This window comes from Protomyctophum parallelum, assembly GCF_964188405.1.
Source record: "Protomyctophum parallelum genome assembly, chromosome: 15".
NCBI lineage: Eukaryota > Metazoa > Chordata > Actinopteri > Myctophiformes > Myctophidae > Protomyctophum > Protomyctophum parallelum.
Genome location: NC_139710.1, coordinates 39,234,727 through 39,252,337, shown reverse-complemented (window position 1 = coordinate 39,252,337; position 17,611 = coordinate 39,234,727). Strand labels below are relative to the sequence as shown.

The window sequence follows — 17,611 nt, the reverse complement described above, 5'->3', positions numbered from 1 at the left end:
AGTACGTAATTTATTCTAATTGTTGTTATTGCAATTTACGAGCTGCGTTCGCTTCCCGCGTTTGGGCGTCTTACTTGTTTTAGGACATTCATATGATAGAATCACCATGAAGCTTTAGTTTTAGGACGTTCAGATATGATAGAATCACCATGAAGCTTTAGTTTTAGGACGTTCAGATATGATAGAATCACCATGAAGCTGTAGTTTTAGGACATTCAGATATAATCACCATGAAGCTTTAGTTTTAGGACGTTCAGATATGATAGAATCACCATGAAGCTTTAGTTTTAGGACATTCAGATATACGTTCAGATATGATAGAATCACCATGAAGCTTTAGTTTTAGGACGTTCAGATATGATAGAATCACCATGAAGCTGTAGTTTTAGGACATTCAGATATAATCACCATGAAGCTTTAGTTTTAGGACATTCAGATATGATAGAATCACCATGAAGCTTTAGTTTTAGGACGTTCAGATATGATAGAATCACCATGAAGCTTTAGTTTTAGGACATTCAGATATGATAGAATCACCATGAAGCTTTAGTTTTAGGACATTCAGATATGATAGAATCACCATGAAGCTTTAGTTTTAGGACGTTCAGATACGATAGAATCACCATGAAGCTTTAGTTTTAGGACGTTCAGATATAATGATAGAATCACCATGAAGCTTTAGTTTTAGGACATTCAGATATAATCACCATGAAGCTTTAGTTTTAGGACGTTCAGATATGATAGAATCACCATGAAGCTTTAGTTTTAGGACGTTCAGATATAATGATAGAATCACCATGAAGCTTTAGTTTTAGGACGTTCAGATATAATGATAGAATCACCATGAAGCTTTAGTTTTAGGACGTTCAGATAATAATGATGATACATACAAAGTTGCTCCTTTCTGGAAAGTGGCTGATGCGAGGGCTCTCGATGAACGTGATCGACAAGACATTTCAATATATGTAATATAAAAAAACAACATAAGTGTAATCTCTAAAATGGGCTAAAAATACCTCTAAATCTGTTTAAAGGGACACTTCACCCTTTTTGCAAAGAAATATATGTTAATGACGTTTAGAAGATTTAGAACACTTTCCTGTTTTTTTATTTTATTTGTGCGATATGTGGTTTTAGATATTTTAGATTGTAGCAGTGAGCCCATTGTGTCATGGACACTGGGCTCACTTACTTCCGGGACTACAATTCCCACAATGCTTTGGTGCACTGCTCTTCCTTGTGGATAGGGGGAGGGCTGTCTTACTGAGACAACATGTAGTCCAGGAAGTAAGTGAGCCCAGTGTCCATGACATCAGAGATACTGGGCTCACTGCTACAATCTAATATATCTAAAACCACATAAAAAAAGTGTTCTAAATCTTCTAAACGTCATTAACATATATATTTTAAAAAAAAAGGTGAAGTGTCCCTTTAACCACACCAAATCCATGCCTAAACCTAACCATAGCAGTGCCTTACCAGTTACATCTAACTCCATTGTATTCATTAATAAGAACTTCTGTTGTTTCTAAAAGGTGACTTTCTAGTGACAACCAGATGAAACATTTAGCAGCCATCTCCTTTTTAAGATAAAGGTATTGTTCTGTTGTACTGTGTAAAAAAATCTCACCCGTGTAAAGTGAGGGGCACTCTTTATACATCATCATACATCATCTCATGAACAACTGCATTTATGTGATTGGTTGGTTGGTTAAATTTACGTGCAGATTTGGCGGACATTTGACCTAATTTATCCTTTCATTGTCAATGACATATATTGAGATGCGTGGGGACAAAAGCTGTATATAGGAGGGGCTAGTACCCCTCAAAAAAGGAAAATGCAATAAATGTATTGTTTAAAAAAAATGGAACCAGTTCTAGAATCAAAGTTATTTTTTACACATAATTTATCATGGCCCTATGACAGGTGAAATGAAGATGATAGAAATATTACAACATATATTATCATGCCCCTAGGACAGTGGTTCCCAAAGTAGGGTTCCCAGGGGTCCTTGAGGTAGTTAAAATAGGGGGGGGGGGGGGGGGGCAGTGAGTATCATTTTGGGGGTCCTTGACATGAACAAGTTTGGGAACCAACTGCCCTAGGACAGGTCAAATGAACATGACTGAAACATTATAACACACATATTATCATGGCCCCAGGACAGGTCAAATGAACATGACTGAAACATTATAACACACATATTATCATGGCCCCAGGACAGGTCAAATGAACATGACGTACCATTCTGTAGCTGCTGGGCTGTCTGGGCCTGTGTTAGCTGTGCGGGTTGCTGGATGGGGGCCGGGGGAGGGGGTGCAGGCTCAGGCTGCGGGGGCGGCGGTCTGGCTCGGGTCACCACCACTAACAAACAACGACAACACCACACAGCAAAAGTCTAATTAACACAATCAGCGCCGGGATTTCTTTCAAAATAGGAGCTCGGGGATGTGCCGGGCAGATATGGCAGCTTTTACTCTGAAAGCCCCCCCATTTATTTGTTCACGAAATTGTCAGTATATTTAGTCTTAGTTTTAGTCATAGCTTAGTTTTCATTTAGTTTCCATGTAGTTTATCAGCAAAAAAAAAGGTAGTCGACGAACATTTTTCAGCCTAGTTTTAGCCGACGAAATCAACACTGGTCTAAATCTCTTTAGATGAATCAGTAATTCAATACAAGCAGATGAGGCGAATGCTACCTCTGTTATCTCTGGATGGAGCTTCACTCTTAGACGGTGCTATTGTGCGACGGTTCTGCAAGAGAAGAACAACACAAACTTCAATATTGAAATACGAGAACATCATCATCATCTTCTACACATTGAAATATTGATTAATTTTGTCACATTCTACCTTAAACGTATGATCCTGCGGTCTGAATGTCCTGCGTGTGTGCTCCCTGTGTGTTGTGTACTTATATTAGTCATTATATTAAGACCTGAAGCCGGTAAATGCCTTCTAAAATCTGTAGGGTTCAACACTGGCTGGGGCGCATGCAGTCCAAAACCATAGCACCATATCTCTGGCTGTCGGGCGCAAACCAAGGGCAACTCCAAAATGTTCATTTATCAGGAAATGGGGGGAAATGAAAGAAACCTTATATTTTTAAAACAAAGCAATACTGCCTCATCAAAGTTGGTATTGTGACTTTATGTATTGTCAATTACTTCCATGAGAGATGTGGTGGTGGAGTTAGCTGCTTTTTTTTTTTAAATCTAATGTGATCCTGGGCTCTACACACCCTCCGCCAACCTGGGGAGAGCAACGGACTTGAACTCATGCTTCCTTCATGCATGAGTGTCCAAGTTGCTCCTTTACACCTGACAGGGGGGAGTTTCCCTGGTTGGACGTAGCGCGTGGAAGGAACACGTTATTCCAACCAGTTCCATTCCCCTCCATCAGGTGCCCCGGCTGGCCAGGGGGAGGCAGTTTAGAGACCAGGATTACTGCATGTTTTTGTGAGGGTACCTACCCTAGGGGACACGGGGAGAACATGCAAACTCCACACAGAAAGGCCCTTTCACCAACACCGCCTCAGGTATGGGCACTGATGACGCGGAGGAAGAAACACGCCGCCAGCGCCCACAGCATCCCGAGCGGGAATCGAACCCAGGACCTTCTAGCTGTGAGGCGACAGCACTACCAACTGTGCCACCGTGCCCTGAGTTAGCTGCTTTAGCGGACAGTTTGAGGGTCCAATGGAGTTAGTTAGCTCAAGTGGTTTTGTCAGAAGCACTTTTTAAAATTAAAAAACTGAATAAATTGAGTTAGCTGGTCTCTGCCGGACACAAATACTGCGGTCCAATTGGCCGTTTTACTTAAGAGGATCCAATACTCTCAGTACAGAGGTCCACGCCAAGTGGAGCCATGCCATCGGTCTGGCATGACAAAGCAGTTTAGCTGCAATCAAGCATTCTACACGAGTCGTCCTTACAGCTGCTCTGTGGGGTCAAGAGAAGCCATGTGAGGATAGAGAACAGAGAAAAGGCTGCCACAGACAGACTGTTTGGCTGGTTTTCTGTTGTGACCTTGTAGATCAGCTATTTTCAGCTATTTTCAGCATGCAACTAATTGTAAAAGGACTAGTGATCTCTTGTCCACTAGTCCCTTCCTAAAGTTTTAGTCTAGCGCTCCCAAGGGAAGACAGACTATATGCACCCAAAATGTGGACTTTCTATCCAACTGGACACTAAAACAAGACTTCAGAGACACATACTTCCCACAGATTATAAACACCCTCATTGAGTTTGAAACTATGACCAAAGACAAAAAAACACCCATACTTATTGGGAGAAATACAACAATATGCAACAACACAGCAGCAAGATTTGTGAACAGTGGCGATAAAATAAGGTTAGCCACCCTAAGGACTACTAGCTGCACAGAGTAGACATACTAGACATACTGCACATGTAAACAAGGCCGTTACCTTTAAGTTTAAAAACATTTTTTTTGTTTGTATACTACTTAAATAGTTGGGAGAAAGAATGCTGCTATTGGTCCCAAAGTGACTGGAAAATATTGCCGTTATTCAAAGCTTTATACCCTGTATAACATGTATATAACATATACAACATTTGTTTAGACAAATTACACAATGCGGTGCCCCTCTCATGCCAATGAAGCAAGCTCATTTGAATTGAATTGTGAGGGAGAGGTGGTTACCAAGCAACTGCTATACCTGGACAGATACTGCGGCGTATTCTTACCTTTGCAATTTTACTGATTTTACTAACGGAGGTGGGAGTGGGAGGCGGTGGGGTCTCGGGGCTCGGGACGATCTCCTCATCCGGGGCGACATCTGGGTTTAGAGAAAATATACTCTCCAAGTCGATCTGTTCAGAGAGAGGAGACCTTTATCATTACAGACACTGATAACCCCAGTGTATTCAATCGTGTTAAAGATCCGATAAAGATAAACAGTCACAGATATCACAGCCGTTTCTGTAGCAAAATCAAAACACCAGTGTTTTTGAAGGGTGTTTGAAGGGTGTATGATTGTCTAATAATATAATTCATTCTATAGTATATGTACAGTATCTATATATGAGTGTGTCACCAGCATATCCCGACTTCAAACTTGGGCATGTGTATTGTTAAGAGGACGCAGAGTCCATTTCTTTAAATATATATATATATATACACACACATCTGCAAAATCCCTACATGGAGTATCCTGACATCATCAAGATGTTTATGCGACTCCAGTCACAGACCCCTGGCAGCTTGACGTGTGTGCGTCAGGGTGGAGAGGCTGTCATCAGGCTGGGATGGAAAACAATGTGTGCACTTGGCTGACAGTGTCTCCTGAATGTCTCTCCAGATATGCATTATTCAGGTTTTTACTAGCCTGGCGTGGCCAGCCTCATAGCGGGGATTCACTGAAGCCGTCTCCCCGCATACGAGTCTGGGGTCGGGCCCGTTGGCAGCATGGAAAGTGGGCGTTAGTAGTTGCCTTGACAGACAGATCCATCTAGCCAATCAGCGTAACAAAAAGCCGACGTCACCACACAGTGCTCTATAGTCTGCTCCTCATGCATGAAAGATAAAAAACAACAAGGGTCTGTTTAGTTTCTACTCTCTACGTGAGCGAGATATGTCGGATATATGTCAGAGTCTATATCTGAAATGACTGCTGTTCTTATCATTTCTGTGGAAACTTTTAAACTTGTTGCGCTGAGGGCAGCCATTGCCGTTTTGAATGTTACGACATCATATATACACACACATGAACCAATCAGAGGCTGCTTTTCACTGTTGTACGGTGAAACGCAATCACCGATTGGCCCCCCAGTCATTTTCTGATTTCTCCAGCTTCCGCATACTCTCTTGCCAATGGGCCCGTCCCCAGAGGAATCTTCAGTGAATCCCCGCTTTGAGGCTGTTTTTTTTTACCTCTTTCCCTTTGGTGTCTCCGTTCTCGATCCACTCCACCGTGACGCTCTCGTTGTCCTCGTTCAGCGAGGTCACCATCGCCTGGTGGATCCGCCCTGTGGGAGGAGTCACACAAACACACGCTGCTTACTCAGGTGTATCAGTCGCGACATTCTAAACCCTACACGGGTTGTGCTTATAACCACCGGCCCGCTTCTGTGGCCAACACGGAAGTGCCTCTCGCCTACAACAACTGCGGACTAGACCTAAATATATTAACTCTATGGACTAGACCGCAGCGCCGTCTCAAGCTAACTTGAGCCACGTGAGACACCACCGAGCGAGTGGTGTCTTTGTTTTTGTCTCTGAGACAGGGGCCACAATCTGCATTCAAAGATGTTCCTAGAACCCCAGCTCGAAATGACTAACCAATCAGGAATTAGACAGGCTTAATCGACCAATGACAAAGCTTCTAGGAAAATCTTTGAATGCAGATTGTGGCCCCTAGATGTGTCACAGAGACTAAATTGTTTTTGGAAGCGTTTTACTCATTGCTGGCTGTCTGAATACCAAAAAATAAAATAACAAGGTCATTAAAATGTTGACATATTATTGCTTATAGCAGCTTTAAGAAAATAGTGAACATAGCTGATCTACAAGGTTGCACTGTGATGCATTGCCAGCTTGTCACCTAGAATAACAATATGACATGCCCCCCAAAAAACACAAAATAATAGAGACACCAGACTAAATGAAAATTCACCTAAGTTCCAAAATGTAAGTAGTCATCTAGCTCTGGTCCATAGCCTTCTACTGCTTCTACAATTCTGCCCTGCGCAGTAAGGCTATGGGACTTTCAGTTTTAAATCTCAAATCGAAATCAGACCAGCCTCTCCTCTTTGGCGTAAATAAAACGAATGTTTTTGCTACTCACCAAAACAAAGGCGGGTTGTGTCATTAGAAAGCCTACTTTCCTTAGTGGACGCACTCTGAGCCCCCCACCACACGTATAAACGGTACTTTTTGGCCAGAAAGGGATTTCTTTTCACCGGAGGAAGAATATTCTCTATGAGGCAGTTCTCTGGGCAATATCAGTAGAGGGCGCAGCGGAGTAACTAAAAATATTTTTTCCGGTGTCATTAGAAAGTAGGCTTTCTAATGACACAACTCGCCTTTGTTTTGGTGAGTAGCAAAAACGTTATTTTTATTTACGCCAAAGAGTAGAGGCTGGTCTGCATTCATGCGAGCGGCGGAAGTTGAGAGTAACATAGCTCTAAATGAAACGCATTAGAGCTGTGGACCAGAGCTAGTAGTACTAGTCATCATGGAATGCTGTGTAAATGAACGGTAGTCTAACCCTGCTTTGTACAAGCCCTACATGTTCTGCAAATGAACGGCAGTATAATAATAAGCATTAAGCAAGCCCTACAACTGTAGGCCAGACTGCGGTCCATAAAAGATCCGTTTGTGTGATGCATGCATGTGCTCGAGTCACAAGACAAACGCTTCAACAGAACCAATGTGCCGTGCTTGAGCAACAACACAGAAACGCTAAATGGACTGCATTTATATAGTGCCTCCAACTAAGAGTTTTACAATCTATTTCACACACACACACACACACACACACACACGGCAGAGGAAACCATGCAAGGAACTTAGGCATCAACCATGGCAGAAGTAAGAAAAGAAAGCACAGCTTCAGCCTGTATAGGCCGTGCCATAGACAAAAAGGGTAGAGGCTACCTGGGGAACATAAGGTCGCAGGTTCGATTCCCGGCATCAACAATTCTGCTTCCTTAACGATTCCTATTCCAAATGGTCTGTAACTCCAACACATGGATCTAAATGGAGTATACACACTCTCAAGGGTAATTGGTGGTCCTTTTGAAATTACCGTAAAACTTGTAACTTTGAGAGCCACTTTTATTGTAATTGTACAGCACAGAGCAGACTAAAGGCCAATTCATAGACCAGCTTTCAGTGAAGAGGTGAGTCAGGTGACCACCACAAACAACAGCATGGCATAACGCCGCAGTGGTCACCGCTCACACGACATGTCTCTCTGTTTTTACTAACCAGCTCTTCACTGAAAACTGGACTGTGAATAGGCCAGCAGACACATGAAAACGCTCCTCCAACACCCATCTTCTCCCCGTCCCCCACACCAACCTCCATGGGCGGCCGGGCCTTCTGCCACACAGCCCCATGTCTGTGGAACTCTCTCCCTATTCACCTGAGAACACCACAGTCCACTGACTCTTTTAAGAATGGACTTAAGACCCACGTTTTTTAAGAAAGCTTTTCCCTAAACATGTTTTACTGCTAATGCTTACACTTCTTTTATTGTATTGTATTTTCTTTCTTTTGCCATGCTTTGTAGCACTTTGAGATTCGTAAGAATGTAAATCGCTTTATAAATAAAATGCATCATTATTATTATTATTATTCCAGCCGGCAGCTCTCACAGTGTGATCAACACAGTCTTTGGAAACGGTTCCTTAAATGCGATGGAACCGATGCCGGTTCCTCAATGTTGTCGGACCCAGTGCCTGCGGTTCCGGATTCTTCCCACCCCTAATTAGGGTCTGATTCAGCAGCTGCTTGACAGCATCAGTGGGAATAGAGGCAAACACAGCTGCAGGCAGCTTGGTGGTGGTGTAACCTTTAATGACTGTAATCCCACCAGCTGTTGAGCCGGCCAGGCCGCCTTCCTAAAGCCCGGCCGGGAGGGCTGCTAATGGGAATCATATTCATATCAAATGTGTACAATGACAATTACATTAAATCAATATCGAGCTTATATATTATGTGGCGATTACAATCCCCTCCATCTCAGACCATAGCAGCTTCTCCATAAAACCAGGAAAGCATCTGTGTCATTTTAGATTGTAGCTATATAAATAGCACGTTGGTTGGTTATGAAACAATATATAGCAGATAGGGCTGGGTGCAATAACCACAATATCGCCATACCGCCGGTATGTAACGCATACCATGGTATCGGGTTCATTACCGCGGTAAAAAAATATATTTTTTTTTTCTTTCTTTCCCCGACTGTGCTTGTGGATGTGTTTTACAGTATAAAATAGGGCTTGACTGGTTAAGAACGTTTAGAGAAAAGCGTGACAACATGGAGAATTGGAGATGTGAATATCACCATGTCACATTGTCACCCATGCTGTGTCCAAGAAGGCCTGAGCACCGCAGCTCTGTTATTCTGTCTCTATCCATAATTCAAACAGAGAAAACGTGACAACATGGAGATGTCAGATGTGAATATCATGTCACACTGTCATCGTCACCCATGTTGTATCCAAGGCCTGACCGCAGCTATGCATTATTCAAACAGGGACATGCAGAGAGTGTTAGAACTTAGAGGGTCAGGGGCTGAAATCCCACAAGAGGGCACTTTTGGACAAAAATAGCGGAAATAGCAGATCTACAAGCTCACAACACGCCGCGACTCGCTGTGCTTTGAGAGCTTGTAGAACAGCTATGTTCGGGGCACAACCCAGCACTCTTTAGCTAGTGGAGACTAGTGACTAGATGGTGTGTACGACATGGATTTCTAAACAAATTTGTTCAACGCAAAATGCTGTGTTCAAGTTCAGGAGACTCCGGTAATGGCATGGAAAGGAGTGGCATTTGCATTTCTTTCACCATAGTAAATGCTGCATTCATGGTCTGGAAAGGGCAGTTCAAGGTTCAAGGTTCTTTATTATTTGTCTCCCGAGGAAGAAATTTGTCTTAGACAAATGTAGTTGTTTTACAGACGGGTAAAACAACATATTTTCTAATTCACATAACGGTTCTACACCAGTCATGTTAGTGAGGGGACTAGTGGAGAAGAGATCCACTAGAACTAAAAGACAAGTCATTTTATGTTTGGGTGCACTCGGGTGTTGCCCTCTGAAAATAGCAGAGCTACAAGCTCACGACGCGTTGTGAGCTTGCGGATCGGCTATTTTCAGCATGCAACCAAACAAGTGTGAAATGAGCCATTATGAGTCGACGCCATCGAGGCCTGCCAAAATAGAAGAAAATGTCGACAAAATCCACTGTAGATTTAGTCGCCTAAAATCTTATATTTACAATTTAGTCGACAAAAATTAGACTAAAACTAAAACTTTTCAGATGACTAAAATATGAATAAAACTACTTTTAAATTAAAAGACTGACTAAACAAAATCAAAATGTGGAACACTGTGTGCACAACGGCTATGGCAGGATAGGAATCTGATATGTGAGACGAAGAGAAGCTAGCAGGCAGGATGGTTGCTTTATTGAGGAAGTGGACCCTTGTGTTCATGTACTGAGAGCTCTTTGTCTTGAGAAGGAGCTAATATAACCAGTAGCCTGATTAAGCCTTATCATTCATTTAATAAATGGATATTGTCATCCAATGCATTCATCAAATTAATTAACTGTAAGTCTGGTTGAAACTAAGTAATCAAAAAAGGGCAGTTTTTGCATCCCGCGTGCGGTCAGGGTTAGGTTAGGCCTTAGGGGTAGGGTGTCGGACTAATGACTGTCAGACTGGTCTGGTAGTATGTTGGAACCTATGCTACACCCATACATACTATCCTCTAAATGTAGTAGTTACTATGGGCAGGGTTTGCAACTTTGCATGACAATATAGCCATTGCAAAAATAAATATGTTTTTTCCGAAAGAAAACGCTTCAGTTTGTTTGCAAGCCAAGGACCTTAACTATTGGACCCTGATGCAGGCTTAACAACTAAAAACACGGACGTCTTTTTGATGCCATTATAATAAAGGCTTCTTAAACTTTGTTCCCTCTCCTACGAGCATCTGTTTTCTGAGATTCCACGCACGTAGCGCTTATTTTTCTTTGTATTCGACCTTACTGTAGGTCTGCATTTAATGTTAAAGCTGGCTTGTGGTGACCACACCACACGCCATCCTAATATTAAAACAGATAACAGTAGCAGTCCTTTGTTTGACATGATAACCCAGATAACGACAATCCCATGAGCTCAGTCAGAACACTGTAACGAGCAAACACTCAAGATAGTCAAGATAATTGTTGCAGTAGATACAGCATTGCAACACCAGTAGATATGTTGGATATGTTAAAATACCATATCACATCAACCCATCATTGCCTCAAAGCTTCAGCCATACATCAGTATATCATACATACATGATGATATTAGCATCCCTGTTTGTGTCAAATGGTGGGTTCAAGCAGCAGCAAGATAATACTATTTGTATCGAGTATGGGAAATATTGGGGGAAGGAAGGGTTTAGTTGTTCAAAAAACTTGATTTCTATTTCTAAACATAAAACCTATTCATGTGAATGCCAAATTATAACATAGGTACTGGTAACTGCTTTTTTCTTTGTTTTTTCCTTCCGTCACATTAGTTGAATTTCCACCAACGAAAGTACTGTAACTCACACATGCATCTGTGGGTGCAGTAGAACTAGTAGTAGACACAGATACATGTCCCTGGACTAGGGCTCAGGTAAAATGTTTGCTGTTAGAACACACACGTCTCCTACCTCCTACCCTATTAGAAATTATATGAAGGAAACCTCGGTCAGTCAGCCAGTCAGTTCCGCATGGCTCTCCTCTGTGGGTTGAGCAATTGATCTGAACTTGCACACGGGCATTTATTGCCATTACTATTAGCTAAACGTCATGGTTTGCCCTGGGTTGGCTGAGGCTCCCATAGATAGTGTAAGTTTGTTTGCTACTAGTTCTGCGTGCCTGGCACAGCGCCCTGCCAGCCTCATTCTTCTCGCTCTCTGTCTGACCATGACTGTGACCCGAGGTAGGTCCCTGTATTGCAGAGGAGCACGTTTCTGATGTGGTCCGACCCATGTGAGACCAAGTGCCATTTGTTTCGTAGCATTCCAATAAATTATCTGGAAGTGTATTATAGTTTCTGTGATCACGCCAGAGGGCGCTTTCTCATAGGCGAGACATTGAGTGAGTAAATATGATAAATAACCCAGTTGATATCCAGAATCATAAGCAGCGACCACGGCAAGAGGATGCAGCTCTTTCTAAAAGATTGTTACTATATAAAATAGTCTTTATAATGGGATTCGTAAGGGTGGTTAAATACTAGCTTAGCCTTTATTTGGAGAGGGTAGGTGAGAAATCTGATAACTGACCAAAACACATATACTGGGGTTTTGGGAGAGCACCACAAAGAAACAAGGCATGTAATTGCATTTCCTGAATTCCTGCCTTATCCAGTATCCACGTCACATGCACACGTAATTTACCTTCTCTATTTGAAAATGAGTGCACAAAGTACAGATAAAAAAAGAATGCATTACTTTTTGTATAAGTTGTATACAGTTACAGTATCGCAATAATAGTGTGGGTACACGTGGACTTACTTATCTCGTGGCACACTGACATAGTAAGTAGACGACCTAACATACTTACATCTTCTGATAAGGCAAGATTCCTGACAATGTCCAGATGGTGCAAAAGGACATTGAAGAAGTTGGGACTAAAGGCTCGCGCGCATGCACCTCCTCTCCGCTCTCACTTCCACCCCTTCTCTCTCACTTCCTCCACCCCCCCCACCCTGCACACACACACACACACACACACACACACACACACACACACACACACACACACACACACACACACCTCTGTTGTGGTGGTCAGAGCCTGTTTTAAGCATTATGTTATACTTTAGCTATTGAAAACTTCACCCAAAATGGGTTAAAACCTATGGATAAAGCAGCAGCAGTCTCATCTCATTGACATACAGTTAACTGCTAGCTCACTCTCCCCCCATATCCCGTTTCCCTGTACGTCCGTCGGAAGTGAAAATCCAAAGAGAGAGAGTCAACTTCCTCCTCCAGTGGGCCACAGTGGCTTCTTGTCTACTGATCTGGGCCTTGCCTAGTGGTGGTGGTGGTGGCCCTGGTGGGTCAACATAATATTGTCACAGTGTGTGTGTGTGTGTGTGTGTGTGTGTGTGTGTTCGCGCCCTGTCCCCGGTATAAACTGAAACTTAGTTGAGTGAGTGACAGACATCTCCCATCTGTCTGATGAGGCACAAAAGGGTGGGGGGGTTGTGCTGTCTTTAGCCTGAGTAGTACAGCAATAACAAAGGCCTTCTTCTCTAGCGTCAGTTCCACTGTAATGACAAAGGCACCGGTCCCAGAAAGTATGTCACTCACTATGACATATAGATGTAGAAATATTATCTTCACAATCTACTCTGAGAGAGAGACGCAAACAAGTCAGTCACAATGTTATATGTACAGTAATGCAACAAATAATCCACCACCATCAAGATTAAACGACATCATAACCCAGTTTAAGAGTGTATATGAAAATGAAACCAACTAAGTATGATGGTGGTTTCTTTCAATCACTGACTGTTTCCTTAGCCTCCCTGGCTGTGACATTCCTTCAATAAAAAGTATATCTACAGACAGACCAAGAATTAATGATAATGCACTCTTCCTTGCCCCATATCAAAGATGACACAATTCTAGTTGTTAATATTACGGCAGCACAACAATAATTCAGAGTGTAGATATCAACAACACTATGGAAAATGGACGGGGACGGGATACCTTGACTTTACACATGTGAGGATGGGGTGGTGGTTTAATAACCAAATCTGGCTTCCCTTTGCCCATGTCCCTGGTGCAAGTGCACCCCACCCCCACTCATCAGAACAAGTTAACTTAAAACTCACACTGAAGGGATATCACTGCAATTGGGGGGGGGGGGATATTAGGCTGAGATTGTGACTCTTGTGACTTGTGAGCCACTTTGCTACACTCACCCCCCTGTTGACCTCCTCTCTAGGGGAAACCTGATACGGATGACGGGCTCACGCCTCACGGCACCCTTGCAACGCCCGGGAATCGTACCCGGGAAAGTATGTCACTCACTGGAAAGCCAACATCTTCACCACTGATCCACAGGGATATCCCTGTGATTCAGGGGAGATATTAGACTTTTAGGCCATTAGGCTGAGCCACTCTGCTACACCAAGGAGGACTATTCATAAACCCACAGTACAACAAAGTAGTACACAACAACAGGGGCAACCCTGATGATCATCATGGCAAGGTAGGCAACTACACAACCTAAAACCTCTACAACCAAAGTGAAATTTTGCTTCAAGAGAGGCAGGAGGCCTAGTAGGTTAGAGCTACTACTGCACACAGTCCTCTGCTGTATTCCAGCTCTTTCCTACATCCTCTCCAGCACAGGGTGTATGTAGTCTATTACAGGACGGCCGGCCAGCAGGGATGACGTGACCTGCCGTGTGCTCATCTTTGGCTGCATGGCATTGGTCCTCGAGCACAGCACAGCACAGCAGTCCACAGAGAGACAGGCAGATCTTTGGGTGCATGGCATGGGCCCTGGAGCACAGCACTCCAGGGAGAGGATGGACAGGACAGGCAGAATAAAGCGGACATTCAAGACATATGAACAAGCAGAACAACCTCTCCCTTTCTCCATTATATTCCTCATTATCGTTATGTAACTGACTGACTTCAACTGTTTATGCACCATAACAACCAAAAACAGGACTGGAGGCCTCCTCCGTGTGTTCTGAATTGAGCATCTTCTTGGTGCCATAGGTCTAATTAATATATGCATTTATAATAAACAGGCAGTCAGGCACACAGCCAACTAAAGATGCTTTAGATTAATTTCTGCCCATTAGATTGTTGTGCTTCCCTTGCCTGGTGCATATTAATGATCTTCCAAGATATCCATCCATGATCCCAGGAATGGTCTGGGGCTGACTGACTCCACGCCCTCTGCATTTATGCATCATAGACCTGCTCAATCAATCGGTTATACAGCTGTAAAAAAAAAACGGGTGTATGTGGTCAGGTGGAATGACTCATTCATCTCCAGATTGACCGACTCAGATCGACATGCAGTGGCTGAAAAGATTCTTATTGCTGCCCCATAATTACATCCAGACAGACAGAGTGGAAAATGGATTACTCGCTAAAAGACATACTGTGTATGTAGTGGATTTCCGGTGTAGAGGAGTACACCAAGGACACACCACTGTGTGGCAGCCTATGTACACAGTCCATCATTGATGCAGTCTCTCATTTAATGGGGCTTAAACCCATAACTAATATGGCTATATACCTATACCTACCACCACCTCCCAGTTATTAATAAAGCTGGCACACACTGACATGGCTCAAAGAAGCTGGGTTGGACAAAATATGCTAACAGCGAAAGGGACGCCCTAACATGATCATATTAAACAGTTTACTGTTGCGGAGACCCGGCATTATTTGCTTCTGCTAATCTCCTGCTAGCAAGCCTCCAACCATCCCAACTGTATATACTTTTCCCCCATTTCAACTGTTTTTTGTTGACACTTGCTTTGGCAATAATGTAAACGTATGTTTTCTCATGTATGCCAATAAAGCTCCTTTGAATTGGATTGAAATTGAAAGAAGCTGCCCGTTAGCTTGGTTATAGCCACCCAGCTAACCCCCCGCCGTCCGTCCGTACATCGGTCCGTTAACATGGGCTTGTCTTTGGAGCTAAAAACGGTTTTAGCCGGTGGCGGGGCCCCATCCATCACAGCTAATAATGCTAATGTAGCCGCTAATGCTAGCCAACAGTCAAGTCAGTCAGACGACAGTCAGTGACAACGGTTGCTGTGTTCACCAACGGTCAACAAAGATCCATTAACAACTTAACACAAACACACACAATAACTTACCATCACTGCGCTTTATTTCCACATAAGTACCGACGACAATCTTCCCAAAACCGCACGCCATTCTACATTACTTTAAATAAATATTGAGTTTTAAAGACTGCAGTGTTTTTTATAAACGTGTTTAATGTACTTGTGTGTGTGCGGCAGACAGTCTAGTCTTTCTTTTTTTAGTCGCAGAGGAAGAAGATGCAGGCTGAGGTGTTCTGTTCAAATCTGCGTCAAGTTGTGAGCGGAGTTAAACACATAACTTCCGGTTTCAAAATAAAACTCGCTGATTTCAAAATAAAACCAGAGGAGGAAAACCAGAGGAATCTTTATTATCGCATGTGCAAATGGTTCCCATCGTGTTCAAATATTTTCCCCAAGAAACAAAGAAATGGAAGAAGAGAAGAGGGGGGATCTTGTATGTAAAGCTTGTAGCTCGGCTATTTTCAAATACCGGTAGCTGAAATATAAGCCTGAAGTGGCTATTGATGTTTTGTTAATAATAATCAAAATCTACAAAGAAAGTAAAGGCTCATTCATAGTCTGGATTTTCGGTGGTGAAGTGACCACCGGAAATCCAGAGTTCCAGACTATGAATGAGCCTTAAGTAACTCATAGCTAAAGTGGCGTAAACGTATAATAGGCTATTTGGATCCGTAGTGGAGAAGTAAAAGTATTGGAAATACTGCATGTCCGCTACAAAATATAATACATATTCTCGTGTGAGCCACTCAGTGGAGAATGTACAATATACATGCACCTTAGGAAATATTATATTACATGTTTCGATATTAGAGTTGAATTTCTATTCATTCCCCTTGACACCCCCCCCCCCCCCCCCCACACACACACACACACACACACACACACACGTTTTAATTTAAAGGACCACTTCACCACTTTTGAACCTATCTTCATATAATAGGTCCTCACTAATAATCATGAAAAAAATGGCGAATTATTTTCCTACTCAGTCTGTGTCTCATAGGAGGGCTGTGGGCAGTTCAGAAACCGTCTTCCAGTGACATCACCGATGGGGAATACAAGCTAATAGAAACTGCAGGCTTTCTAGTCCTGAAAAGTTGCAATGAGAAAATGGAAGCCATCTTTCCCACGATAATGAAAATCTAAACACTTTTGTAAAAAAAATCTTGTTTAAAAAGAAATCTGCCTAATGATGATGTCACTGGAAGACGGTTTATAAACTGCCCACAGCCCTCCTATGAGACACAGACTGAGTAGAAAAGAATCGTGCCATTTTATCATGATTATTAGTGAGGACCTATTATATGAAGATAGGTTGAAAAGTGGTGAACCTATCTTCATATAGGTCCTCAGACTCCTCACTAATAAATTGTAACTAGACAAAGTGCCAATCGGCACAGGTCTCCACCAGGGCAGGTCAGGTTGTGGCCTCATGGTGGCGCTATAACAGGCTGTTGAGGAAGATTTGGGCCGGAGGTTCGTGTTGGAGGGATGCAGGTACAATGTTTTTCCATGTGTGCATACATAAGTTGTATACAGATCGATGCAGTTATAGCTAAAAACTGGAATTGGCCTGTTATAGCGCCACCGTGAGGCTGATTTTGAGGAAAAAATTGTGGCATGTCGTCCTCGGCCTAGTGAAAATGTGCGTGTATAATTTAACGGAAATTGCACACTGTGTTTGTGATTTGTGGGCTTTTTTCGAAATGGACGAATCGTGTGAGCTTTGGAAGCCAATCTTAGCCAATCAGGATGGAAGATGGGAAATGGTGCCGCTCCGTGTTGATCACATGACTATGGAGATAGTGTATACCGATTTGCGTGAAATTTGGATAAAATCTGAAGGAGTAATAATAGAAAATGTGTTTTACATATGTCGGCCTCCTGGTGGCGCTATAAAGAGCAGATGTGAAAATTTCCAGGCAAAGGTTTTTCCTTGGTTATCCACAGATCCGTGCAGTTAGAGGTAAAAACACTTTTCGGCCAGTTATCACAGTCTGAGTGGCATTTCGTCCTCGGCCTAGTGGGAATGTGGGTGCACAATT

General features: G+C 42.8%; 1 protein-coding gene across 4 annotated transcripts in view; it reads right to left on the bottom strand.

The window, feature by feature from the left end:
* The window catches only part of LOC310872524 (kinesin-like protein KIF2A), a 51,901-nt gene extending 36,101 nt beyond the window's left edge, over positions 1–15,800 (bottom strand). For 2 of the 4 annotated variants that reach the window (XM_083784453.1, XM_083784455.1), the window contains exons 1-6: positions 15,597–15,800; positions 5,897–5,991; positions 4,711–4,836; positions 2,701–2,755; positions 2,246–2,365; positions 891–929 (exon numbers count right to left, since the gene is read on the bottom strand). In XM_083784453.1, coding sequence (XP_083640579.1) covers positions 891–929; positions 2,246–2,365; positions 2,701–2,755; positions 4,711–4,836; positions 5,897–5,991; positions 15,597–15,657 — 496 coding nt within the window. In that variant the 5' untranslated portion in view covers positions 15,658–15,800. The remainder of the gene's footprint in view (positions 1–890; positions 930–2,245; positions 2,366–2,700; positions 2,756–4,710; positions 4,837–5,896; positions 5,992–15,596) is intronic. The other 2 variants (XM_083784454.1, XM_083784456.1) reach the window with 1 other exon arrangement.
* Between the last annotated feature and the right edge of the window lie 1,811 nt (positions 15,801–17,611).